The sequence below is a fragment of the Bufo gargarizans genome, chromosome 3 (assembly GCF_014858855.1).
Source record: "Bufo gargarizans isolate SCDJY-AF-19 chromosome 3, ASM1485885v1, whole genome shotgun sequence".
NCBI classification, from domain to species: Eukaryota; Metazoa; Chordata; class Amphibia; order Anura; family Bufonidae; genus Bufo; species Bufo gargarizans.
In genome coordinates, this window is record NC_058082.1 from 546,376,739 (window position 1) to 546,403,748 (window position 27,010).

At 40.1% G+C, this 27,010-nt stretch overlaps 1 protein-coding gene across 1 annotated transcript; it reads left to right on the plus strand.

Annotated features, from left to right (window-relative positions):
• The first annotated feature begins 169 nt into the window (after positions 1-169).
• Positions 170-27,010, plus strand: LOC122931774 (gastrula zinc finger protein XlCGF26.1-like). The gene is made up of 5 exons (XM_044285833.1): positions 170-223; positions 281-395; positions 10,512-11,454; positions 25,914-26,331; positions 26,978-27,010. The coding sequence occupies exons 1-5, from the start codon at positions 170-172 to the stop codon at positions 27,008-27,010; spliced, it is 1,563 nt and encodes a 520-aa protein (XP_044141768.1).

A 27,010-nucleotide genomic window follows, 5' to 3' on the forward strand; every position in this document is an offset into this window, starting at 1 on the left:
TGCGTCCATGTATGTGGCGAGTGTGTGTATGAGTGCGTCCATTAAGTTTGGGAGGGGCCCAGTACAAAAATTTGCTGTGGGGCCCAGTCAGTTCTAGCTACGCCCCTGACAGGTGGTCTATCATGTGGAGGGTGGAGTTCCAATAGGTGGAAGCGTCGCATATCAGGCGATGTTGGGGAAGAGCATTTTGTCTTTGCAGGTCAAGGAAGGCATGTTTTGCACGGTAAGAGTGGCTGAAATGCATGCATAATTTCCTGGGCATTTTTAACATCTCTTGCAGTTCAGTGGAAAACTTGAGGAGCCGGGTGACAACAAGATCGAAGATGTGTACCATGCAGAGCACATGGGTCAGCCCTCATTGACGCAGCATAGACAACATGTTCTTCCTGTTATCAGTAACCATGGTTCCTATCTCTAGTTGGTGAGTAGACAGCAAGTGTTCAATTTCTATATTGATAATGCTGAGCAGATCCTCCCAGGCTGCATGGGGGTTGACCAGGTGCAGAATTTCTTGACAACACAGCCTTGCATTGGCCAGGTGCACTTCATCTTTTGGATCGTTGGATAAGTGCACACATACTAATGTCTTTTTGTCATCGCCTCAGTGAACAATTGCTGTCAAAACAAGTGACAAGGAGTAGGAGCAGGAGGAGCATCAGGAGCTATAGAGGATGGTGAAGGAGATGGGAAAGAATTACAGCTGCCTTCGGCTGATGTTGCTGAGCCTTGACTGCTAGAAAGGGGGTGAGGGCTGGTAGGAGATTCAGCGGTTGCTGCATCAGGCTTTAACACTAAATGAGTGCTATGGTTTTCCCACGCCACTTTATGATGACACCTCTTATCTTTGGCTGCAATCTGCCACTGCATACACCCTTCTTTCTCACTAGCAACAATCCATCCTGTTGTCTCACAGGCAAGCTGCCACCCTCGCTCCCTGATGATAATGATGCCCCTTTTTCACCTGTCTCCCACGTGCAATCAGCTACATCATCATCTACATGTTTGCTCGTCACTTTTGTCACCCTCATATGTCTCTTGTGCACGTCTCTGACCTCTTGCAACATGTGCTCCCATCTGACTGTCACCATCAGTATTTGCACTCCTAGAAGACCTTTCCTCCACCTGGCCTGTAAATGCTGACTGTCCTCAAAAAGCTCATCCTCGCTGAAAAGCGGAGCAAAGCCGGCAGCATACCTTACTTGGCTAGCAGAAGGAGCACCAAAAGCAAGAGGCAGGTTCAGGACAGGTTCCGATTCCTGGATGTGTATCTATTGTCACTTAAAATGATGTTGAAGAGCGAGTCAACCATTCTAGTACAGCTGAATTGTTGGTCAAAACACGACCGCTGGATGAGAGTGGAAGCTTTGGCCACCAACTGTTCTTCTGCTGCTACTTATGCCGGCTACAGCAACAGTTTTGCCTGTTCCTTTTGTGGGCCCAGACAACTGTCTGTTTGCCATAGTGTACAGTACCTGAATCAGTAAGGTAACTATGTAATTAAGTATGAATGGTGCAGCAGGTGAACAAGATAAATGTGCCTATATATTAGACCGCCCATTGATACCTAGTCTGACGCACAGTAAGTCTATGTATAAGAGAACAGATTAAGTATGAATGGCGCAACAGGTGAACTAGATAATTGTGCCTATGTATTAAACCGCTTGTTGACACTGAGTCTGACACACAGTAAGTGTAGGCTTGGGATTTCTGCAAAATCTCCCACTGCCTCACCTGTCATATCCCCAGCACCTCCTGCCTTGCTGCCCGCTGCTGTCTCTGCCAGATGGGGCAGGTGCTGCCAGACACATCCTCCGACCACGCAGTCTCCATGCTCCATCCCTTGCTGGCGTTCCATAGGGGCGCACTCCCACAGCTTCCTGTTATTTATGCTTCCAGGGGCGCATGCTGCCACCTGCATTGACTAGTGGACCTGTCTAACCCTGAGCCTGTCTGATCATCTGTGCTACACTACTATCTGATACTAGCTTCTGACCACTAGCTTGTCTCTGACCATGCTTCAACTTCAGCCTCTGACAATCATCATTAGGCCTCATGCATATGACCGTTGCAAACCGCAGATCTGCAAAAAACAGAAGCCACCCGTGTGACTTCAGCAATTTGCGGAACGGAACCGGCAGCCCATTGTAGAAATGCCTATTCTTGCCCACAAAACGGACAAGAATAGGACATGCTATATTTTTTATGCGGGGCCACGGAACAGTGGAGCATTGAAGTTAATGGGTCCGCCTACAAGCCGCAAAAACTGCGGACCCGAACAACGGTCGTGTGCACGAGGCCTTATTATCATCTGCTGCCTTTACTCCAGATTTCTCTGCAATACCACTTCTCCCCACTGTGTCTGCTATTAGACTCAGTTCACACTGTAACCGCAACTTGAGCTATTTTGACCATTACCTGTTCTCTGATTCTGTGAGTCAGCTGTCAACCATATAAGCTAATCCTGTTGGTAGTGGTTCAGTTTCATTCTTGCTGCATTTTGTCTTGTCTCCTGTGCAAGTGCTCAATAACATTCTAGGGATTAGTGGCTACCATTGACACAGAAAATCCACACCATATCTGGTTTGACAGTGAGTCCCATCCACTAGTCATAACAGTAAGTCTATGTATAACAGAACAGATTAAAAATCAACAAGCGTTTAACTCTGTGCCCTTAGAAGCCATCACAGCCATGCCTACTAATGGCATGGCTGTGATTGGCCAGTGCAGCATGTTACCCAGCCTCTATATAAGCTGGAGTCACGTAGTGCTGCATGTCACTCTGCTGTTACTAGTGTAGGGAGAGGATGCTGCTGCTGCTGTGAGGGAGAGAATAGGAAAGAATCTTTAATTAGAAGAAGTTGTTAACTCAGCGATCTACATACATTTAGTTGTGTGGGTGCAGTGCACAATCTTTTTACCCTGCCCTGAGCCCAGTGACACAGAAAAATAACTTTTATCCGTCTGGTAATTAGGTGGGCGGCGGCCGCCATTTAATGCAAGCTCAGTGCACCAGCACTGCATATTTGCATTTGTGACATTCAAATCCAAGCTTGAAATACTGCAATAATAATCTGGGTTTAAAAAAAACACCAATTTTTGGCAATATCCTAAATCTGGTGCCTTTACAGCATTTGTCAGTGTGAAATAGAAGCTTGCAATACTACAATAATTTTCTGGGTTTAAAAAATCACTCATTTTTTGCAAGATCCTACATCTGGGGCCTATGCTGCATTTGTCAGTGTGAAATCCGATCTTTAAAAAGTGCAATAATTTTCTGGGTCTAAAAAACACCAATTTTTGGAAATACCGTACATTAGGTGCCTATGCTGCATTTTTTTAGTGTGAAATACTGCAATAATAATCTAGGTTTAAAAAAACACCAATTTTTGGCAATATCCTACATCTGGTGCCTTTGAAGCATTTGTCAGCATGAAAGACAAGCTTGAAATTCTTCAATCATTTTCTGGGTTTAAAAAAACATCTATTTTGGACAAAAATAAAATTTTCACCGTTTGCTGCATCTGTCAGTGTGAGATACACGCATTAGATACTGGTGTTCTATTCTGGTTTAAAAAAAAAACAGTATCTACACGCGTTAGATACTGGTGTTCTTTTCTGTTATTAAAAAAAACACAAATTTTTTTGCAATATCCTACATCTGGTGACTTTGCAGCATTTATCAGTGTGAAAGACAAGCTTGAAATACTTCAATAATTTTCTGGGTTTAAAAAACACCAATTTTGGACAAAAAACTAAATTTGTAGTCTTTGCTGCATCTGTTCAGTGTGAGATACACGCGTTAGATAATGGTGTTCTATTCTGTTATTAAAAAAACACCTATTTTGGGCAAAATACTTAATTTTGCAGCCTGTACTGCATTTGTTAGTGTGACATACAAGCTAGAAATTCTTCAATAATTTTCTGGGTTTGAAAACACTTTTTTTTTGCAATATCCTACATCTGAGGCCTATGCTGCATTTGTTAGTGTGACATACAAGCTAGAAATACTGCAATAATATTCTGGGTTTAAAAAAACACCCATTTTGGGCAATACCCTACATCTGAAGCCTATGCTGCATTTCTTAGTGTGACATACAAGCGGAAAATACTACAATAATATTCTGGGTTTAAAAATAACACCCATCTTGGGCCAAATACTAAATTTGCAGTCTTGGCTGCATCTGTCAGTGTGAGATACACGCGTTAGATACTGATGTTCTTTTCTGTTATTCTGTTATTTAAAAAAAAACACCAATTTTTTTGCAATATCCTACATCTGGTGCCTTTGCAGCATTTATCAGTGTGAAAGACAAGCTTGAAATACTTCAATAATTTTATGGGTTTAAAAAACACCTATTTTGGACCAAAAATTTAATTTGCAGTCTTTGCTGCATCTGTCAGTGTGAGATACATGTGTTAAATACCTGTGTTCTATTCTGTTATAAAAAAAACACCAATTTTGGGCAAAATACTTAATTTTGCAGCCTATGCTGCATCTGTCAATGTGAGATATAAGCTTGAAATACTGCAATAATATTCTGGGTTTAAAAAAACACCCATTTTTGGCAATACCCTACATCTGGGGCCTATGCTGCATTTGTTAGTGTGAGATACACGTGATAAATACTGGTGTTCTATTCTGTTATAAAAAAAACACCAATTTTGGGGAAAATAAGTAATTTTGCAGCCTATGTTGCATTTGTTAGTGTGACAAACAAGCTAGAGTACTGCAATAATAATCTGGGTTAAAAAAATCAAAATCAAACATTTTGGCAATATTCTACATCTGGTGCCTTTTCAGCATTTGTCAGTGTGTAAGACAAGCTTGAAATACTTCAATAATTTTCTAGTTTAAAAAAAAAACACCAATTTTTGGCATTACCCTACATCTGGTGCCTTTGCAGTCTCCTGCTGCTGCTGCTTATTAGCCTTGCGTTGCTGCAGGCTGGTCTCTCGCTGCTGTAGATTATCCTCCATGAGGGCCTTCACAACAGCCTCCATTATATCGTGGGGCACTGGTTTTAATACAGCTGGTTCAATGTACGACATACAACCGTGCCTGAAAAATGCAGAAACCAAAAATATCGGCATTCACGCCAGTCTCACTGCTCTTGCCAGCATCCTCCACCAACTGTGGGGTTTTGCTCTGGTAGATAGGGTAAGCGGGCGCAGTACAGAGGCAAAATACAAGTTGATAACTCAAAATGTCAGTGTTTATTCACATTTGAAGCAATTGCACAAAACAGCATGTAACTTTGCAGTCTTGGTGTTGATTCACACACAATGGAAATTCATATAACATAAGTCACGGTGCCGGCAGTTCTGCATCCAGTAGTCCACAGCAGGCTTTAGGGGGCCTGTTTCCCCAGGGTGCGGCTCTCAGCCCTCCGGCATGGCACAAAACCTTAGATCCACCAAAAAAACTGAGACATCTCTGCTGAGCGAAGCTGCATATTAAAGAACAGCCAGGTGCTGCCAAAACCTGGAGCGGCACTTAAACGCTGGTCCGGTATTTGACCTCACCTGGCTGGAAACCAACCCAGCCGCACATGCTGGGAGGAAAATACCTGCCTTTCCAGACACAACTCCTCACTGTGTCACAAAGGACACAACATTTTTTGTTTTACCAACTGAATATTTTGATAAGATAATTTATATCCAGATTGATATAAAATGTGGCGCACAGGACCGACAGAATCTATGGTAGAGGTGCTCACAGTAAAGAGGAATCACCCTTCCTCTAGGGTTAATAAAATAAATACAAAAAATACTGGGCACTCTAACTGTCTATAAAACCACATACCGTATTTTTCGCCGTATAAGACGCACTTTTTCTTCCCCCAAAATGGGGGAGAAATGCCCCTGCGTCTTATACGGCGAATGCAGTCAGTTTTACATCGCTGGATGCGATGTAAAGCGAGCGGGGACTCGGGGAGGGACTGGGAGGAGGAGCTGGGGCCGGCAATAGCGGCGGGGCGGTGCAGTCACTGTACTAAAGGCCCGCCCCGCCGCTCCGGTGTACTAATAAAATGTCATATTCAATTAATGGTTACTAGATATGCCCCTTTATGCCTAATGGTACCTTAAATCCTAAGCGCATCCGTACAATGCAGGCCGGGCGGGCGGCAGCGTAACTCCCTGATGTCACGTGCCTGCGCCGCCTACTTTATGAATGAAGCAGGCGGCGCAGGCAAGTGACGTCAGTGAGTGACGCGCCGCGCCGGCTGCCCGGCCTGCCGGCATTGTACTAAAGCGCTTAGGATTTAAGGTACTTTTAGGAATAAAGAGGCATATTTAATAACTATTAACTGAATAAGACATATTATATTAGTATACTGGAGCGGCGGGGGATCTGTGGATGGCACAGTTATGGGCTGGGAGGGTCTGTGGATGACACATGTATAACAGTGCCATCCACAGATCCCCCCCCTGTAACAGTGCCAGCCACAGATCCCCCCATAACAGTGTCTGTCATCCACAGTTCCCTCATAACAGTGTCCGTCATCCACAGTTCCCCCCATAACAGTGTCCGTCATCCACAGTTCCCTCATAACAGTGTCCGTCATCCACAGTTCCCCCCATAACAGTGTCCGTCATCCACAGATCCCCCCATAACAGTGTCCGTCATCTACAGATCCCCCCATAACAGTGTCCGTCATCCACAGATCCCCCCATAACAGTGTCCGTCATCCACAGATCCCCCCATAACAGTGTCCGTCATCCACAGATCCCCCCATAACAGTGTCCGTCATCCACAGATCCCCCCATAACAGTGTCCGTCATCCACAGATCCCCAGTAATAGTGCCATCCACAGACCACCTAGTTCCAAACCCACAGCACACCTTTTGGTTAAAAAATTTTTTTTTCTTATTTTCCTCCCCAAAAACCTAGGTGCGTCTTATACGCCGGTGCGTCTTATACGGCGAAAAATACGGTAGTTTATTAATAAAATTGCAATAATAAACAGTGATATTAATACATATAAATTAATATAATGCAAAATAAATACAAATAATAACACACTAAATCCTACAATATACAATATAAAATAACATCCGGATAAATATTATAAAATCAATATATACTACTAAGTTGTTCAAAAAGTCCTTATATTGCTGATAAAGTCTGTGTATAAAGTGCAGCAGTACAGTCCCTTAGGGATATAGAGTCTCACAGTTCAAATATCTTCACCTCCAAGTATGTTCGTTAATAAGTTAGTTGCAGTGAGACATATGCGGCGTCCCGCTATACTCACAGTTTGACTCGAGTTTCCTTGGCTTTTTCCATGCATACCATATCGTGCTGGTTTTCCGGTACAGTTGGTGGCTGTGTCCGGCCCTCGTTTGTGCTCCTGCAGTCTCTCTCGGTCCCTCTTTAGTTGCCGCTCCGTATAAAAAAAGAGCCGGCACTCTGCGCTGGACTTCGTTTGCACGTGTCGTTTGTAGCTCGTGCTTCTATGCGACAGTCCTGTATAAATGCGCATCTTCAGGGTTGAGTAAGCACTAAAGATATCAACGTAGATATGGTTGATGTCCGTCCGGGGGTCTTTACACCAGATGCGTTTCGGGGTGTTAATACCCCTTCCTCAGTGGTAATGACTCCCCCTTGTAACTTTCCTTATAAAGCCTTTGACTAATTGCATTTTCAAGACCGCTGTGAGGTCTAATCTTTTCCTACAAATCCTGGTATGGATTCCGGAAAGCAGATCAGTTATACGTCCATATCCATTTGTAGTATTCCAAATAATGTAAAAATTATTTTGAGCCTTTCAAAGACCTCATAAAATTTTTTGTTTTTCTGTCGATAGAGCTACATGAGGACTTGTTTTTGTAGGACTTCCGTTACTACCATTTTGGACTATATGCATTTTTTATAGAGCATTTTTTGGATGGTGGAATAAAAAAAACCCCTGTATCTTGGTATTTTACTCAGATGGTTCACCATGTAGGATCAAAATCATTTTGTTCTATAGTTCATTATTAGTACCTTTATTTTTTTATCACACAAAAAATATGGTTTTGAAATTGATTTTTTTTATATTTTTCCCACTTTTTTTTTTTTTAATAGATCATAAAATGTTATTAATGATTGTCTAAAATATAAGCCTGGCACTATTAATAACCACAAATAACCATATAAAGTTGTCATAGATAGTTTATTCCACTTAGAGTCATTCCTCCTCTAGGTGAAATCAATAAAAAAAATAATGTCCTTTTCATAATGAAAGTCATACAACCTGTTATATAGGATATAATATGGAGTATGTCATATATGTGAATTATAGATAGAGAGTCATGTGGTTGTATGTATGTATATCCCATATATACATACAATCACATGACTATCTATCTATAATTCTCATCAGGATGTAAAATGCTCATTGTTTACACTGATTCTCACATGAAAAGGTCTCGGAGTCTCCCAGGAATCTCTTACAGATGCTAAATTGGAGTGTGAACAATAGGTCTCTACCCTGCAAATACAATGTGTAAATGAAGGAGGCCAGGACATGCTAAACTGGTTGATAAGAAGGTCACACCAATATTCTTCCATTGTATATTGTAATGAGGGAAGCCAGATCTGATTATGAAAGGTTTCATTGATTATGAAGGTGGGGCTGGGTGTTTCTTGGGGGAAGAGGAGGAGCAGATAGTTATAGCCACGAAAGGGGTATAAAAGACACAAGTATTGCTCAGAAAGCTAGACTTCACCAAGGGAATTTACTTGGATCACTGACTTGCTGAAGAGAAGACACTTAGTGGAGATTAAGTCCTGAGTGTGTGGAAGGTCTATGTCTGGTGTCACTGAACTGACTGTAAGTGGAAGTGTATGAGGAACAGTGGAGCAGATGTATTAACAGGTTTGTTAACTTTTTCAAATGTGTCACAAAATCCTCTGTACTCTCTTCTTGTTAGCAGTTACAACCACTTTGGTTTCATTTGTTTCTACTGCACACATTTCTTTGCTTTATACACATTTATAATATGTAAATCTAGGTTTAAATATAGATTTTTGTGGCAAAAACATCAGTTCCAAGTCTAATCTGAAGGTCTGTAGGACTTATGACATGTAGGACACAAAAGGTAATTTTATTAATTAGGTGGCATTTTTTTCTTGATTCTTTTTAAAAACTCAGCATGCTAAAAGATTTATTTTCAGGTATTCTCTATATCTCTTTCACTTTATGGAACCAAAATTTGCCAGAAAAGTGCAAGTAGTATGGTCTTTTCAGATCTAATTGGAAAGTTTTCCCATTTCTTCAAATCGGTTAATTGCTGGGTTGTGTTTTTGATGTCTGTTCTGCTATTATGTCCCTCTCCATACTGCGTATGGTTCGTATAGACATATTGAGACATATAGGGGAAATTTATAATTTGCAGTGTTTTAAGTCTGTTCACTGTTCGCCATTGTGTACTGTGTGTGAGCTTGTTGCAGGATTTTGGGGTTGTTTATATGGGACCATGTTTCAGTTTGGAGGTGCAAATCCACCTCCATTGTTTGTGTACTGGCCTCTATGAGGAAGGACACATTCTTTTCTACGCAACTTGTTAAATGATTCTTAAATAAAGGATTCACAATTTTTATAGAACTGTGAAATACCTTTGTCGGGGGGAAAATGCTCTATTTTGACGAGTGTCTCTCCATTCTATTTCCATAGGGGTTATTTTCACAGTCTGTATCTTCTCCTCTTGTCTATGTACTCGTTAGTCTTGCTATTTAATTCTGTCTGTGTGATGTTCTGTCTTGCATTTATGTGTTCATGCCTAGTATGTTTGGGTTTCAGTCATCATTGCTATGTCTGCCTGATATCTTTGGTACGTTCTGATTTCAAAAGTTGCTGCCATGTGTGCAATATTTAGACGGGTCTTCTCTATATGTGTGGGTCCTTAAAGGGGTTGTCCGGGTTCAGAGCTGAACCTGGACATACCCAGAATTTCACCCAGGCAGCCCTCTGACAGAAGCATCAGAGCATTTTATGCTCCAATGCTCTCCATTGCCCTGTGCTGAATTGCGCAGGGCAAAGGCAATTTGTGGAGTTCCGGTGTCATACCCTGCTCTCCTTAGGGCTGCCAGGTGGAGGTTTCTGCCCAGCAGTGAGCCCGGTGATGTCACCGGCACTTATTGGCTTTAGTGCTGGCTTAGCCTGTAAAGCCTATAAAAGATTTCACAAATGTTCCTCATATTGCTTGTACAATTTTAAGATGTTTTCTCTGGTAAGAAAATCACATTGATAACTAGAAGAGAAATACTCCAGTCTCTATGCACTTGTAGACTTCTAACTGGCATATTACCAACAGTTTAATGTGCTAAAAAAATTGGTAACAACCTTCCTTTAATCAGTGATTTTACCTATTTTTAAATGAAGACTGGTGTTTCTAACTTTGATAGATTTTACTTATATAAAAACGTCTGACTTCATGGTATTTAAATATTTCTTAAACCTTTCAAGTTTATATGATTTACTATGAAAAGAAAACACCTTATCTTAAAAAAATCTGTTTTTTTCCAGGTGAAGATTGGATGAAATGCTTTCATATAAGTCAAATTTTACCTCCCTCTTATGAAGTAGAAGATAATCAAGCAAAGTTTGTCAGTAGTAAAACTAAACATAATCTGGATGAAATGTCTGCGAGTTCTCAATGTGAGAATTTTTTTGAAAATAAATTGCACCTTTATATACACAAGGAAATTCACAAGGATAAAAGGACATTTCCATGTTTAGAATGTGAGAACAATTTTAATACAAAAGCACATCTTGTTGAACATCAGAGAATTCACACAGGAGAGAAGCCATTTCCATGTCCAGAATGTGGGAAGAGTTTTAAGCTTAAGCATCATATTGTGGTACATTTGAAAACCCATACAGGAGAGAAGGCAAATTGCTGTTCAAAATGTGGAAAAAGTTTTGCTCAAAAATCACATCTTGTTCAACATCTCAGAATCCACACAGGAGAGAAGCCATTTTCATGTGCAGAATGTGGGAAATGTTTTAATCAGAAACAACATCGTGATAAACATGAGAAAACTCACACAGGGGAGAAGCCATATTCATGTCCTGAATGTGGGAAATGTTTTAATCAGAAACCACATCTTGATACACATCAGAGAACTCACACAGGAGAGAAGCCATATTCCTGTCCTGAATGTGAGAAGTGTTTTACTGAGAAAGCAAGTCTTATTAAACACCAAAAAATTCACACAGGAGAGAAGCCATTTTCATGCCCCGAATGTGGGAAATGTTTTAATCAGAAACCACATCTTGATAAACATCAGAGAACTCACACAGGGGAGAAGCCATATTCATGTCCTGAATGTGAGAGACGTTTTAATCAGAAATCGCATCTTGACACACATCAGAGAACTCACACAGGAGAGAAGCCATTTTCCTGTCCTGAATGTGAAAAATGTTTTAGTTTGAAAACCGATCTTAATAAACATCTGAGAATTCACACATAAAAAGGCCATATTAATGAACAGAATGTAGGAGCTGTTTTGATCGTAAAACAAATCTTGTGAATCATGTAAGAATTCCTAAGGGAGAATCAATTTGTGTCTAATGTCTAAAACCAAGGTACCAATTGGTACTGAAGCCACCTTTGTATTCCTGCTTTAAAATAGTTTTCAAGTTTAAAAATCGAATGGTGAAGTTATTAACCAAAGTCTCACGAGACATTGGTGATAACTCATTTCAACTCATCTGAGCTTATACATTTGATCTAGTCTCCAAAAGTCACTTCGCTCTTCCCTAATAATAGCTTATGTTTAAGTTCCTTCACTTGCCTAATGTATCATATTTTTTTCAACACCATGTTCTTCCTATTTCTTTTCCACCACTTCTGTCTAGGAAGGCAAGAACAATTTTATTATTACTATAGTCAAAATGGAAATGTCTAAAAAGAGAGATTATATTCATCTCTCTTGCCTCCATCTCCAGCAGGTCTACACACCGAGGCAACATAACCGGAAGATGGTCTAGTTCTGGTCTATTTCCCATAGATGTTCGGCTTTGACAGCAACAAAAATTACTAGTTCAATAGTCCCTTAGCTCCATTCACACGTCTGTATGTGTTTTGTGGATACGCAAATTGCGGATCCGCAAAACACGGACACCGGCAATGTGCGTTCCGTATTTTGCGGACAGCACATCGCCGACACTCTCATAGAAAATTCATTTTCTTGTCCGCAATTGCAGACGAGAATAGGATATGTTCTTTTTTTTTTCAGAACGAAAGTGCGGATCTGCAAATGCGGATGCGGACAGCACATTCCGGCCCCATTGAAAATTAATGGGTCTGCACCTGTTCCGCAAAATTGCACAACGGATGCGGACCCATTTTGCGGACGTGTGAATGGACCCTTAAGGTAATTTAATCCATAGTGTTTTCATGTAATTGTTCATTTTCTAAAACATTTTTATGGGAAAAAAGCAAAGTTGCCAAATGTTTGCTTTAAGATAATAAAACATTATGAAGTATACTACATTTGTTGTGATGATTTACCTGTATTTTTTTTTTCTTAGTCCATGGTATAATTTCCATAATTTCAACCGTCCTTTTAAACACTCCATATTATATGTGGAAGTAAAAAAGCTAAATTGTGACTTCATAAGTAGAGATGAGTGAATTTCTAAAAAAAAATTGATTCGGTGGGTTTGCCCAGTTTTTTTTAATTATTTGGTTCAATCCGAATGTATTTGCAGTGAATCGCATAAAAAAACGTCTATTTCCGGACTGCAGAGAGCCTTGATAGTGGTGTAGAACACTGTGTCTTGCAGTAACACGCATATGAAGTCTGCTGTGGTAGTGAAATAATACTTTTAGTCAGTATGACATGCAGATGACAGGCGTCGCTCTTAGAATCACTGCATACTTCACTTATTAGGGCAGTGACGGGGCCAAAACTGACCAAATAACTCAAGTATGAATTCAGGTCGATGTTAACGTCAAGAAGAAGCACACTCCTTTTACACTTTCGTCAGCTGATTCCACATAGATGTCTACAGAACCTGTTCTATTAGACGCTGTGGGGGTCAATTATTACAACAATATAGATAATCTAATAGAGACCACCTGAATCAATTGAAAATATACGGTAAGTGATCAGTTTAAAACTTAACATTTAATACACATAATATAGAAAATTTGGTCCCATGATGATTGGATACAATTGTAGAAAATAAAAGGAGCAGCGCGGTGGTACACCTATGGAGAACAGGTGCAATCAACCAGAACCCAAAAACAGACAATGGTGCTCGGCGGCACTCAAATTAAACCCGGTGGTCCTACCGCTTAGATGAGAAGCTCCTTGGATTCACGACCGCCCGTCCAGTGCTGATAGATATACACACCGTTTGGTGACGGCAGACGTGTGCATCAGGGTGTAGGAATGCTAGGATTGCTGGCCCTAATATCACCCTCGGGCCCTACAATGGCCTAAATGGCGTGACCACGGTATTCCGCGATCAGCCAATGCAGGAACCTACCCCTGGAATTGGTGCGCCCTAATAAGCCCTCAGCTGCCTAGTCCCTACACGCATGTTTCGCAAACATAGAAGAGTGAATGACTCATCAGGGGAAACACGGAGCCTGGGCTGAGACTGTGCAGGGAGTGCTGACAGATGTCATCAGCGGACACTGCACAGAGGCAAAGTTCAGACCACAGTCCAGATAAAAGGAAAATGTGGCCAAACCTAATAAACAGTGAGAAGGACAAACTGATACTCGTCCTAGCCACTGCTAAACACTAATGGCGCATGGGCTGATGTAGCCTGGGGAAGCGCTCAAAACCGCCACCTTTTAAACCAGGACCGAGCCTCAGAAAGAGGCTTGGTCAGGACACTCCCATCCATGGTAGACAGTGCGAAAAAACGCGCGCATGCGCGAAAAAAAAAAAAAAAAAAAAACGGATCGCACAGAGGGGGGAGGTCTTTTCAGCAGACGCCTGTGAGCATGGTTACGTCACCGCACCCGATCCCGTTTGTTTATACGAGACCACGCGGCAGTTGCCAGGCGACCGGGACGCTACTCCCTGACACCGCCGGAAAACGCAGCTACAGGTTAAGTAGCTGTGCAAACATGAATAAGGCATTTAGGCAAACATGATAATCAAAAGAATCCTGGCTAGGATGACAGTATACGAACACCCAGAAACAGAAGGAGGGAAAATGAGGAAAAAACTATACAAATAAAATTAGGAGGACAGAGAGGAGGCAAATGGCATAACAATAAGTTAAATGAGGGATATATCGAGGCCATATAGATCAATAAGTCCAAAAATGGGGGGACCAGTATAGATTGTCTAAATAAAACAGCTATAATTAAGCTGTTCATTTAGGCCGGTAGGTGAGACCGTGCCTAAAATATAGATCCAGCGGGATTCTCTCTGGAGTAAAACACGGTCCCAATCACCCCCACGAATTGGATGCGCCACCTTCTCGATTCCCATTGCTCTCAGACAGCCAGGGTTGCCCTGATGGCAATCATGGACATGTCTGGAGATAACGGTGTCCCTCTGATTGGCAATGTCGCCAAGGTGCTCGCCTAGGCGTCTGCGTAGTTCACGCCTCGTTTTGCCCACGTACTCCAAATTGCACTCGCTGGTAATTTTATAAATCACACCTTGCGTTTTGCAATTAATGAAGTCTTTGATCGGAAAGGACTTATTGAGGTTAGAGCTAAAAAAAGATTTCCCTGTTTGGATAATTTTACACGCTACGCAGCCGCTGCACCTGAAGCAACCCATAGGCAAGCGGTCGAGCCAAGTACCCTGCCTGGATGGTGGAGTAAAATGGCTGTGTACCAGGAGATCCTTTAAATTGCTACCCCTTCGAAATGTTACTTGGGGGTAGTCGTGAATGATGTCCCTGATGTCCGGGTCCATCATTAAAATTGGCCAATGTTTGCCCAGGATCCCACGCATTCTATCGGCACAGCCATCAAAAGTGGCTAAAAGTCGGATCTTCTGGTCACCGGCTGATTTAGCCTTAGGTACCAGGAGGTCCGACCTAGCCGTGTCGACCGCTCTATGATAGGCCTGCTGAAGCACATCGTCCGGGTAACCCCTGTTCAGAAAGCGTACCCTTAGGTCGTTCGCCTTTTTTCTGAAGTCTGGTCCCTCGGAGCAGTTCCGCCTAAGACGCAGATACTGGCCACATGGAATACCCCTTTTGAGGGGGGTGGGGTGGCTACTGCTCCAGTGTAGGACTGAATTAGTAGAGGTAGGCTTTCTGAAAATGGTTGTCGAAAGTTCATCGGACCCCTTTCTGAAGATGGAAATATCAAGAAAGGACAGACTATTGGGGTCAGATTCAAATGTGAATCTAAGGCCTATACTGTTTTGATTAAGCTTGGATACCAAACTAGAGAATGATGACTGAGAATCGTTCCAGATGATAAAGACGTCGTCGATGTAACGTGCCCACAGAGCTATGGGCACGGTACTCGACGACATCTCCTCAGAGAAAACACAGGTTGCCTCCCACCAGCCCAGGAGCAGGTTGGCGTAGGCCGGCGCACAAGAACAGCCCATCGCCGTGCCCCTGAGCTGGTGGTAAAGCTTGTTACCAAAATGAAAAAAATTATGGGTCAAAAGATACTCAAGAAGTCTCAGCACAAATTCATTGTGCCGAGAAAACTGACAGCCCCTCATCCTCAGGAAATAACTTACTGCTTTGAGACCCGCTGCATGGGGAATAGAGGAATAAAGTGCCTCAACATCAATACTCCCCAGAATCGCATGGGGTTCAATGTTAACGCCGTCAAGTCTTTTAAGTAGGTCCATGGTGTCCCTGACATAGGATGGCAGGGACACCACAAAGGGCATAAGGACTTTGTCGATATAAATACCCAGGTTTTGACTGATACAGCCGACCCCCGAGACAATAGGTCTCCGTTTAAGGGGAGTTGTCCCCTTATGGACCTTTGGTAGGCTGTAGAATGTGTCATTTACTGGATATTTAGGGTATAAGAAGTCCAATTCCTCTGCGGAGATCAATTTTTGGGTTTTAGCATCCTGCAGGATATCCCTTAGTTCTACTAGATAAGAGTCTGTCGGGTTGGATGGCAAAACCTCATAGGTGTTTCTGTCCCGAAGAATATGCTCACACATATTTCGATAGTCAGTAGTGTCCATAATCACTGTGTTGCCTCCTTTGTCCGAAGGCTTCACAGTGATTGTGGTATCATTCTTGAGGGCCGTGATAGCCTCCCATTCCTCCCTGGTACAGTTGTTATTCAGGGGGGGGGGGTCAACCATATTAGCTAATCCTGTAGGTAGTGGTTCAGTTTCTTTCTTGCTGCATTTTGTCTTGTCTCCTGTGCAAGTGCTCAATAACATTCTAGGGATTAGTGGCTACCATGCCTTGGTTGACACAGAGAATCCACTCCATATCTGGTTTGACAGTGAGTCCCACCCACTAGTCATAACAGTAAGTCTATGTATAGCAGAACAGATTAAAAATCAACAAGCGTTTAACTCTGTGCCCTTAGAAGCCATCACAGCCATGCCTACTAATGGCATGGCTGTGATTGGCCAGTGCAGCATGTGACCCAGCCTCTATATAAGCTGGAGTCACGTAGTGCTGCACCTCACTATGCTGTTACTAGTGTAGGGATAGGATGCTGCTGCTGTGAGGGAGAGAATAGGAAAGAATCTTTAATTAGAAGAAGTTGTTAACTCAGCGATCTACATACATTTAGTTGTGTGGGTGTAGTGCACAATCTTTTTACCCTGCCCTGAGCCCAGTGACCACAAAAAATAACTTTTATCCATCTGTTAATTAGGTGGGCGGCGGCTGCCATTTAATGCAAGCTCAGTGCATCAGCACTGCATATGTGCATTTGTGACATTCAAATCCAAGCTTAAAAATACTGCAGTAATAATCTGGGTTTAAAAAAACACCCATTTTTGGCAATATCCTAAATCTGGTGCCTTTACAGCATTTGTCAGTGTAAAATAGAAGCTTGCAATACTACAATAATTTTCTGGGTTTAAAAAATCACTCATTTTTTGCAAGATCCTACATCTGGGGCCTATGCTGCATTTGTCAGTGTGAAATCCGATCTTTAAATACTGCAATAATTTTCTGGGTTTAATAAACACCCATTTTTGGAAATACCGTACATTAGGTGCCTATGCTGCATTTTTTTTGTGTGAAATACAAGCGTGAAATACTGCAATAATAATATAGGTTTAAAAAAACACCCATTCTTGCCAATATCCTACATTTGGTGCCTTTGAAGCATTTGTCAGCATGAAAGACAAGCTTGAAATTCTTCAATAATTTTCTGGGTTTAAAAAAACACCTATTTTGGACAAAAATTAATTTTTCAGCCTTTGTTGCATTTGTCAGTGTGAGATACACGCATTAGATACTGGTGTTTTATTCTGTTATTAAAAAAAAACACCCATTTTTTTTGCAATATCCTACATCTGGTGCCTTTGCAGCATTTGTCAGTGTGTAAGACAAGCTTGAAATACTTCAATAATTTTCTGGTTTAAAAAAAAAACAAAACATTTTTGGCAATACCCTACATCTGGTGCATTTGCAGCATTTATCAGTGTGAAAGACAAGCTTGTAATACTTCAATAATTTTCTGGGTTTAAAAAAACACCAATTTTGGACAAAAAACTAAATTTGCAGACTTTGCTGCATCTGTCAGTGTGAGATACCTCTGTATAAGCTGGAGTCACGTAGTGCTGCACCCCACTATGCTGTTACTAGTGTAGGGAGAGGATGCGGCTGCTGTGAGGGAGAGAATAGGAAAGAATCTTTAATCAGAAGAAGTTGTTAACTTAGCGATCTACATACATTTAGTTGTGTGAGTGTAGTGCACAATCTTTTTACCCTGCCCTGAGTCCAGTGACACAGAAAAATAACTTTTATCCGTCTGTCAGTTAGTTGGGCGGCGGTGGCCATTTAATGCAAGCTCAGTGCACCAGCACTGCATATGTGCATTTGTGACATTCAAATCCAAGCTTGAAATACTGCAATAATAATCAGTGTGAGATACACTTGTTAGATACTTGTGTTCTATTCTGTTATTAAAAAAAATCTTCAATAATTTTCTGGGTTTAAAAAAACACCTATTTTGGGCAAAAAAAATAATTTGCGGTCTTTGCTGCATCTGTCAGTGTGAGATACACGCATTACATAATGGTGTTCTATTCTGTTATTAAAAAAACACCTATTTTGGGCAAAATACTTAATTTTTCAGCCTATGCTGCATTTGTTAGTGTGACATAGAAGCTAGAAATACTGCAATAATATTCTGGGTTTAAAAAAACACCCATTTTGGGCAATACCCTACATCTGGGGCCTATGCTGCATTTGTTAGTGTGTAAGACAAGCTTGAAATACTTCAATAATTTTCTGGTTTAAAAAAAACACACCCATTTTTTGCAATATCCAACATCTGGTGCCTTTGCAGCATTATTCAGTGTGAAAGACAAGCTTGAAATACTTCAATAATTTTCTGGGTTTAAAAACACAATTTTTTTGGCAATATCCTACATCTGGGGCCTATGCTGCATTTGTTAGTGTGACATAGAAGCTAGAAATACTGCAATAATATTCTGGGTTTAAAAAAACACCAATTTTGGGCAATACCCTACATCTGGGGCCTATGCTGCATTTGTTAGTGTGACATACAAGTGAAAAATACTACAATAATATTCTGGGTTTAAAAATAACACCCATTTTGGGCCAAATACTAAATTTGCGGTCTTGGCTGTATCTGTCAGTGTGAGATACACGCGTTACATAATGGTGTTCTTTTCTGTTATTAAAAAAACACCTATTTTGGGCAAAATACTTAATTTTTCAGCCTATGCTGCATTTGTTAGTGTGACATACAAGCTAGAAATACTTCAATAATTTTCTGGGTTTAAAAAAACCTTTTTTTGGGGCAATATCCTACATCTGGGGCCTATGCTGCATTTGTTAGTGTGACATACAAGCTAGAAATACTGCAATAATATTCTGGGTTTAAAAAAACACCCATTTTGGGCAATACCCTACATCTGGGGCCTATGCTGCATTTGTTAGTGTGACATACATGCGAAAAATACTACAATAATATTCTGGGTTTAAAAATAACACCCATTTTGGGCCAAATACTAAATTTGCGGTCTTGGCTGCATATGTCAGTGTGAGATACACGTGTTAGATACTGGTGTTCTTTTCTGTTATTCTGTTATTTTAAAAAAACACAATTTTCTTTTGCAATATCCTACATCTGGTGCCTTTGCAGCATTTGTCAGTGTGTAAGACAAGCTTGAAATACTTCAATAATTTTCTGGTTTAAAAAAAACACACCCATTTTTTGCAATATTCAACATCTGGTGCCTTTGCAGCATTAATCAGTGTGAAAGACAAGCTTGAAATACTTCAATAATTTTATAGGTTTAAAAAACACCAATTTTGGACAAAAAAACTAAATTTGCAGTCTTTGCTGCATCTGTCAGTGTGAGATACACGTGTTAGATACCTGTGTTCTATTCTGTTATTTAAAAAAAACACCAATTTTAGGCAAAATAGTTAATTTTGCAGCCTATGCTGCATCTGTCAGCGTGAGATATAAGCTAGAAATACTGTAATAATATTCTGGGTTTAAAAAAACACCCATTTTTGGCAATACCCTACATCTGGGGCCTATGCTGCATTTGTTAGTGTGAGATACACACGATAAATACCTGTGTTCTATTCTGTTATAAAAAAAACACACATTTTGGGGAAAATACTTAATTTTGCAGCCTATGTTGCATTTGTTAGTGTGACAAACAAGCTAGAGTACTGCAATAATAATCTGGGTTAAAAAAATCAAAATCAAACATTTTTGGCAATATTCTACATCTGGTGCCTTTTCGGCATTTGTCAGTGTGTAAGACAAGCTTGAAATACTTCAATAATTTTCTAGTTTCTAAAAAACACCAATTTTTGGCAATACCCTACATCTGCTGCCTCTGCCAATACCCTACATCTGCTGCTGCTGCTTATTAGCCTCGCGTTGCTGCAGGCTGGTCTCTCGCTGCTGTAGATTATCCTCCATGAGGGCCTTCACAACAGCCTCCATTTTATCGCGGGGCACTGGTTTTAATACAGCTGGTTCAATGTACGACATACAACCGTGCCTGAAAAATGCAGAAACCAAAAATATCGGCATTCACGCCAGCCTCACTGCTCTTGCCAGCATCCTCCACCAATTGTGGGGTTTTGCTCTGGTAGATAGGGTAAGCGGGCACAGTACAGAGGCAAAATACAAGTTGTTAACTCAAAATGTCAGTGTTTATTCACATTTGAAGCAATTGCACAAAACAGCATGTAACTTTGCAGTCTTGGTGTTAATTCACACACAATGGAAAGTTCATATAACATAAGTCACGGTGCCGGCAGTTCTGCCTCCAGTAGTCCACAGCAGGCTTTAGGGGGCCTGTTTCCCCAGCGTGCGGCTCTCAGCCCTCCAGCATGGCACAAAACCTTAGATCCCCCAGAAAACTGAGACATCTCTGCTGAGCGAAGCTGCATATTTAAGAACAGCTCACAACTCCTCACTGTGTAACAAAGGACACAGCATTTTTTGTTTTACCAACTGAATATTTTGATAAGATAATTTATATACTGTATTAGTTTCCAAAATTCTATTACTTTTACATTTTTGAAGGGACAGCTTAAAAAACAACAATTCCAGCTTTTTTGGGGGCTTGTTTTTATGGTGTGCACCGTGCTGTATTAGAGACATAATGACTTTTTTCTGAGGGTCAGTTTGAAACAAAAGTAACAAACTTATATTGGTTTTTTTTATATTTTTCTACATGCAAAATAATGTAAAAATTATTTTGAGCCTTTCAAAGACCCATTAACATTTTTTGTTTTTCTGTCGATAGAGCTACATGAGGACTTGTTTTTGTAGGATTTCCGATACTGCCATTTTGGACTATATGCATTTTTTTATAGAGCATTTTTTTGATGGTGGAATAAAAAAAAAACTGTATCTTGGTATTTTACTCAGATGGTTCACCATGTAGGATCAAAATCATTATGTTCTATAGTTCATTAATAGTACCTTTATTTTTTTATCACACAAAAAATATGGTTTTGAAATTGATTTTTTAATATTTTTCCCACGTTTTTTTTTTTTAATAGATCATAAAATGTATTAATGATTGTCTAAAATATAAGCCTGGCACTATTAATAACAAGAAATACCCATATAAAGTTGTCATAGATAGTTTATTCCACTTAGAGTCATTCCTCCTCTAGGTGAAATCAATAAAAAAAATAATGTCCTTTTCATAATGAAAGTCATACAACCTGTTATATAGGATATAATATGGAGTGTCATATATGTGAATTATAGATAGAGAGTCATGTGGTTGTATGTATGTATATCCCATATATACATACAACCACATGACTCTCTATCTGTAATTCTCATCAGGATGTAAAATGCTCATTGTTTACACTGATTCTCATATGAAAAGGTCTCAGAGTATCCCAGGAATCTCTTACAGATGCTGAATAGGAGTGTGAACAATAGGTCTCTACCCTGCAAATACAATGTGTAAATGAAGGACCATCGCAGGAGGCCAGAAAATGCTAAACTGGTTGATAAGAAGGTCACACCAATATACTTCCATTGTATATTGTAATGAGGGAAGCCAGATCTGATTATGAAAGGTTTCATTGATTATGAAGGTGGGGCTGGGTGTTTCTTGGGGGAAGAGGAGGAGCAGATAGTTATGGCCACCAAAGGGGTATAAAAGACACAAGTATTGCTCAGAAAGCTAGACTTCACCAAGGGAATTTACTTGGATCACTGACTTGCTGAAGAGAAGACACTGAGTGGAGATTAAGTCCTGAGTGTGTGGAAGGTCTATGTCTGGTGTCACTGAACTGACTGTAAGTGGAAGTGTATGAGGAACAGTGGAGCAGATGTATTAACAGGTTTGTTAACTTTTTCAAATGTGTCACAAAATCCTCTGTACTCTCTTCTTGTTAGCAGTTACAACCACTTTGGTTTCATTTGTTTCTACTGCACACATTTATTTGCTTTATACACATTTATAATATGTAAATCTAGGTTTAAATATAGCTTTTTGTGGCAAAAACATCAGCTCCAAGTCTAATCTGAAGGTCTGTAGGACATACGACATGTAGGACACAAAAGGTAATTTTATTAATTAGGTGGCATTTTTTTCTTGATTCTTTTTAAAAACTCAGCATGCTAAAAAAAATATTTTCAGGTACTTTTAAATCTCTTTCACTTTATGGAACTGAAATATGCCAGAAAAGTGCAAGTAGTAAGGTCTTTTCAGATCTAATTGGAAAGTTTTCCCATTTCTTCAAATCTATAAAAATCTATAATTTTAAAATACCTATGGATAGTAGGAGGATACTCAGATCTCGAAAGAGATTGTATTAAAGGCTTGTCACTTGTCAGCAGATAAAGGTTATTTGCTGGGTTGTGTTTTTGATGTCTGTTCTGCGTATGGTGCGTATAGACATATTGAGACATATAGGGGGAATTTATCATTTGCAGTGTTTTAAGTCTGTTCACTGTTCGCCATTGTGTACTGTGTGTGAGCTTGTTGCAGGATTTTGGGGTTTATATGGGACCATGTTTCAGTTTGGAGGTGCAAATCCACCTCCATTGTTTGTGTACTGGCCTCTATGAGGAAGGACACATTCTTTTCTATGCAACTTGTTAAATGATTCTTAAATAAAGGATTCACAATTTTTATGGAACTGTGAAATACCTTTGTCAGGGGGAAAATGCTCTTTTTTGACGTGTGTCTCTCCATTCTATTTCCATAGGGGTTATTTTCACAGTCTGTATCTTCTCCTCTTGTCTATGTACTCGTTAGTCTTGCTATTTAATTCTGTCTGTGTGATGTTCTGTCTTGCATTTATGTGTTCCTGCCTAGTATGTTGGGTTTCAGTCATCATTGCTACAGACGTGGACAAAATTGTTGGTACCCTTTGGTCAATGAAAGAAAAAGTCACAATGGTCACAGAAATAACTTTAATCTGACAAAAGTAATAATAAATTAAAATTCTATAAATGTTAACCAATGAAAGTCAGACATTGTTTTTCAACCATGCTTCAACAGAATTATGTAAAAAAATAAACTCATGAAACAGGCATGGACAAAAATGATGGTACCCCTAGAAAACACAGAACATAATGTGACCAAAGGGACATGTTAATTCAAGGTGTGTCCACTAATTAGCATCACAGGTGTCTACAACCTTGTAATCAGCCATTGGGCCTATATATATGGCTCCAGGTAATCACTGTGTTGTTTGGTGATATGGTGTGTACCACACTCGACATGGACCAGAGGAAGCAAAGGAAAGAGCTGTCTCAAGAGATCAGAAAGAAAATTATAGACAAGCATGTTAAAGGTAAAGGCTATAAGACCATCTCCAAGCAACTAGATGTTCCTGTGAGTACAGTTGCACATATTATTCATAAGTTTAAGATCCATGGGACTGTAGCCAACCTCCCTGGACGTGGCCGCAGGAGGAAAATTGATGACAAATCTAAGAGACGGATAATCCGAATGGTAACAAAAGAGCCTAGAAAGACTTCTAAAGAGATTCAAGGTGAACTTCATGCTCAAGGAACATCAGTGTCAGATCGCACCATCCGTCGTTGTTTGAGCCAAAGTGGACTACATGGGAGACGACCAAGGAGGACACCATTGTTGAAAACGAATCATAAAAAAGCAAGACTGGAATATGCCAAACTACATGTTGACAAGCCACAAAGCTTCTGGGAGAATGTCCTGTGGACAGATGAGACAAAAATCGAAGTTTTTGCCAAGGCACATCAGCTGTATGTTCACAGACGAAAAAATGAAGCATATCAAGAAAAGAACACTGTCCCTACTGTGAAACATGGAGGAGGCTCTGTTATGTTCTGGGGCTGCTTTGCTGCGTCTGGCACAGGGTGTCTTGAATCTGTGCAGGGTACAATGAAATCTCAAGACTATCAAGGAATTCTAGAGAGAAATGTACTAGCCAGTGTCAGAAAGCTTGGTCTCAGTCGCAGGTCATGGGTCTTGCAACAGGACAATGACCCAAAACACACCGCTAAAAACACCCAAGAATGGCTAAGAGGAAAAAATTGGACTATTCTAAAGTGGCCTTCTATGAGCCCTGACCTCAATCCTATTGAGCATCTTTGGAAGGAGCTGAAACATGCAGTCTGGAAAAGGCACCCTTCAAACCGGACACAACTGGAGCAGTTTGCTCATGAGGAGTGGGCCAAAATACCTGCTGAGAGGTGCAGATGTCTCATTGACAGTTACAGGAAGCGTTTGATTGCAGTGATTGCCTCAAAAGGTTGCGCAACAAAATATTAAGTTAGGGGTACCATCATTTTTGTCCATGCCTGTTTCATGAGTTTATTTTTTTACATAATTCTGTTGAAGCATGGTTGAAAAACAATGTCTGACTTTCATTGGTTAACATTTATAGAATTTTAATTTATTATTACTTTTGTCAGATTAAAGTTATTTCTGTGACCATTGTGACTTTTTCTTTCATTGACCAAAGGGTACCAACAATTTTGTCCACGTCTGTATGTCTGCCTGATATTTTTGGTACGTTCTGGTTTCAAAAGTTGCTGCCATGTGTGCAATATTTAGACGGGTCTTCTCTATATGTGTGGGTCCTTAAAGGGGTTGTCCGGGTTCAGAGCTGAACCTGGACATACCCAGAATTTCACCCAGGCAGCCCCCTGACAGAAGCATCAGAGCATTTTATGCTCCTATGCTCTCCTTTGCCCTGTGCTGAATTGCGCAGGGCAAAGGCAATTTGTGGCGTTCCGGTGTCATACCCTGCTCTCCTTAGGGCTGCCAGGTGGAGGTTTCTGCCCAGCAGTGAGCCCGGTGACGTCACCGGCACTTATTGGCGGGCTTTAGCGCTGCCTTAGCCTGTAAAGCCTATAAAAGATTTCACAAATGTTCCTCATATTGCTTGTACAATTTTAAGATGTATTCTCTGGTAAGAAAATCACTTGATAACTAGAAGAGAAATACTCCAGTCTCTATGCACTTGTACACTTCTAACTGGCATATTACCAACAGTTTAATGTGCTAAAAAAAATTGGTAACAACCTTCCTTTAATCAGTGATTTTACCTATTTTTAAATGAAGACTGGTGTTTCTAACTTTGCTAGATTTTACATTTATAAAAACGTCTGATATCATGGTATTTAAATATTTCTTAAACCTTTAAAGTTTATATGATTTACTATGAAAAGAAAACACCTTATCTTAAAAAAATCTGTTTTTTTCCAGGTGAAGATTGGATGAAATGCTTTCATAGAAGTCAAATTTTACCTCCCTCTTATGAAGTAGAAGATAATCAAGCAAAGATTGTCAGTAGTAAAACTAGACATAAACTGTATGAAATGTCTGCGAGTTCTCAATGTGGGAAAAAATTTTTAAAAAAATTGCACCTTTATATACACAAGGAAATTCACAAGGATAAAAGGCAATTTCCATGTTTAGAATGTGAGAACAATTTTAATACAAAAGCACATCTCGTTGAACATCAGAGAATTCACACAGGAGAGAAGCCATTTCCATGTCCAGAATGTGGGAAGAGTTTTAAGCGTAAGCATCATATTGTGGTACATTTGAAAACTCATACAGGAGAGAAGCCAAATTGCTGTTCAAAATGTGGAAAAAGTTTTGCTCAAAAATCACATCTTGTTCAACATCTCAGAATCCACACAGGAGAGAAGCCATTTTCATGTGCAGAATGTGGGAAGTGTTTTCGTCACAAATCATATCTTGATATACATCTGAGAACTCACACAGGAGAGAAGCCATACTCATGTCTTGAATGCGGAAAATGTTTTAATCAGAAACCACATCGTGATAAACATCAGAAAACTCACACAGGAGAGAAGCCATATTCATGTCCTGAATGTGGAAAATGTTTTAATCAGAAACCACATCTTGATACACATCAGAGAACTCACACAGGAGAGAAGCCATATTCATGTCCTGAATGTGAGAAGTGTTTTACTGAGAAAGCAAGTCTTATTAAACATCAAAAAATTCACACAGGAGAGAAGCCATTTTCATGCCCGGAATGTGGGAAATGTTTTAATCAAAAAGCACATCTTGATAAACATCAGAGAACTCACACAGGGGAGAAGCCATATTCATGTCCTGAATGTGAGAGACGTTTTAATCAGAATTCGCATCTTGACACACATCAGAGAACTCACACAGGAGAGAAGCCATATTCATGCCCTGAATGTGAAAAGTGTTTTACTGAGAAATCAAGTCTTGCTAGACATCAGAGAATTCACGTAGGAGAGAAGCCATTTTCCTGTCCTGAATGTGAAAAATATTTTACTTTGAAAACCTATCTTAATAAACATCTGAGAATTCACACATAAAAAGGCCATATTAATGAACAGAATGTAGGAGGTGTTTTGATCGTAAAACAAATCTTGTGAATCATGTAAGAATTCCTAAGGGAGAATCAATTTGTGTCTAGTGTCTAGTTAATTAATGTCTAGAACCAAGGTACCAATCGATACTGAAGCCATCTTTGTATTCCTGCTTTAAAATAGTTTTCAAGTTAAAAAATCGAATGGTGAAGTTATTAACCAAAGTCTCACGTCTCGTCTTGGTGATAACTCATTTAATTCATCTGAGCTTATACATTTGATCTAGGCTCCAAAAGTCACTTAGCTTTTCCCTAATAATAGCTTATGTTTAAGTTCCTTTACTTGCCTAATGTATCATATTTTTTTCTACACCATGTTCTTCTTATTTCTTTTCCACCACTTCTGTCTAAGAAGGCAAGAACTATTTTATTATAGCTATAGTCAAAATGGAAATGTCTAAAAAGAGAGATTATATTCATCTCTCTTGCCTCCATCTCTAGCAGGTCTACACACCGAGGCAACATAACCGGAAGATGGTCTAGTTCTGGTCTATTTCCCATAGATGTTTGGCTTTGACAGCAACAAAAATTACTAG

Excerpts from the sequence above, each read along its gene's own strand:
- LOC122931774 (XM_044285833.1), top strand. The coding sequence starts at position 170 with ATGTTGGGGAAGAGCATTTTGTCTTTGCAGGTCAAGGAAGGCATGTTT. Across the intron at positions 11,455-25,913 it reads AAACATCTGAGAATTCACAC|AGGAGAGAAGCCATATTCAT; the intron begins ATAAAAAGGCCA and ends GAAAACTCACAC. Across the intron at positions 26,332-26,977 it reads CTAGACATCAGAGAATTCAC|ATGTTTGGCTTTGACAGCAA; the intron begins GTAGGAGAGAAG and ends TATTTCCCATAG.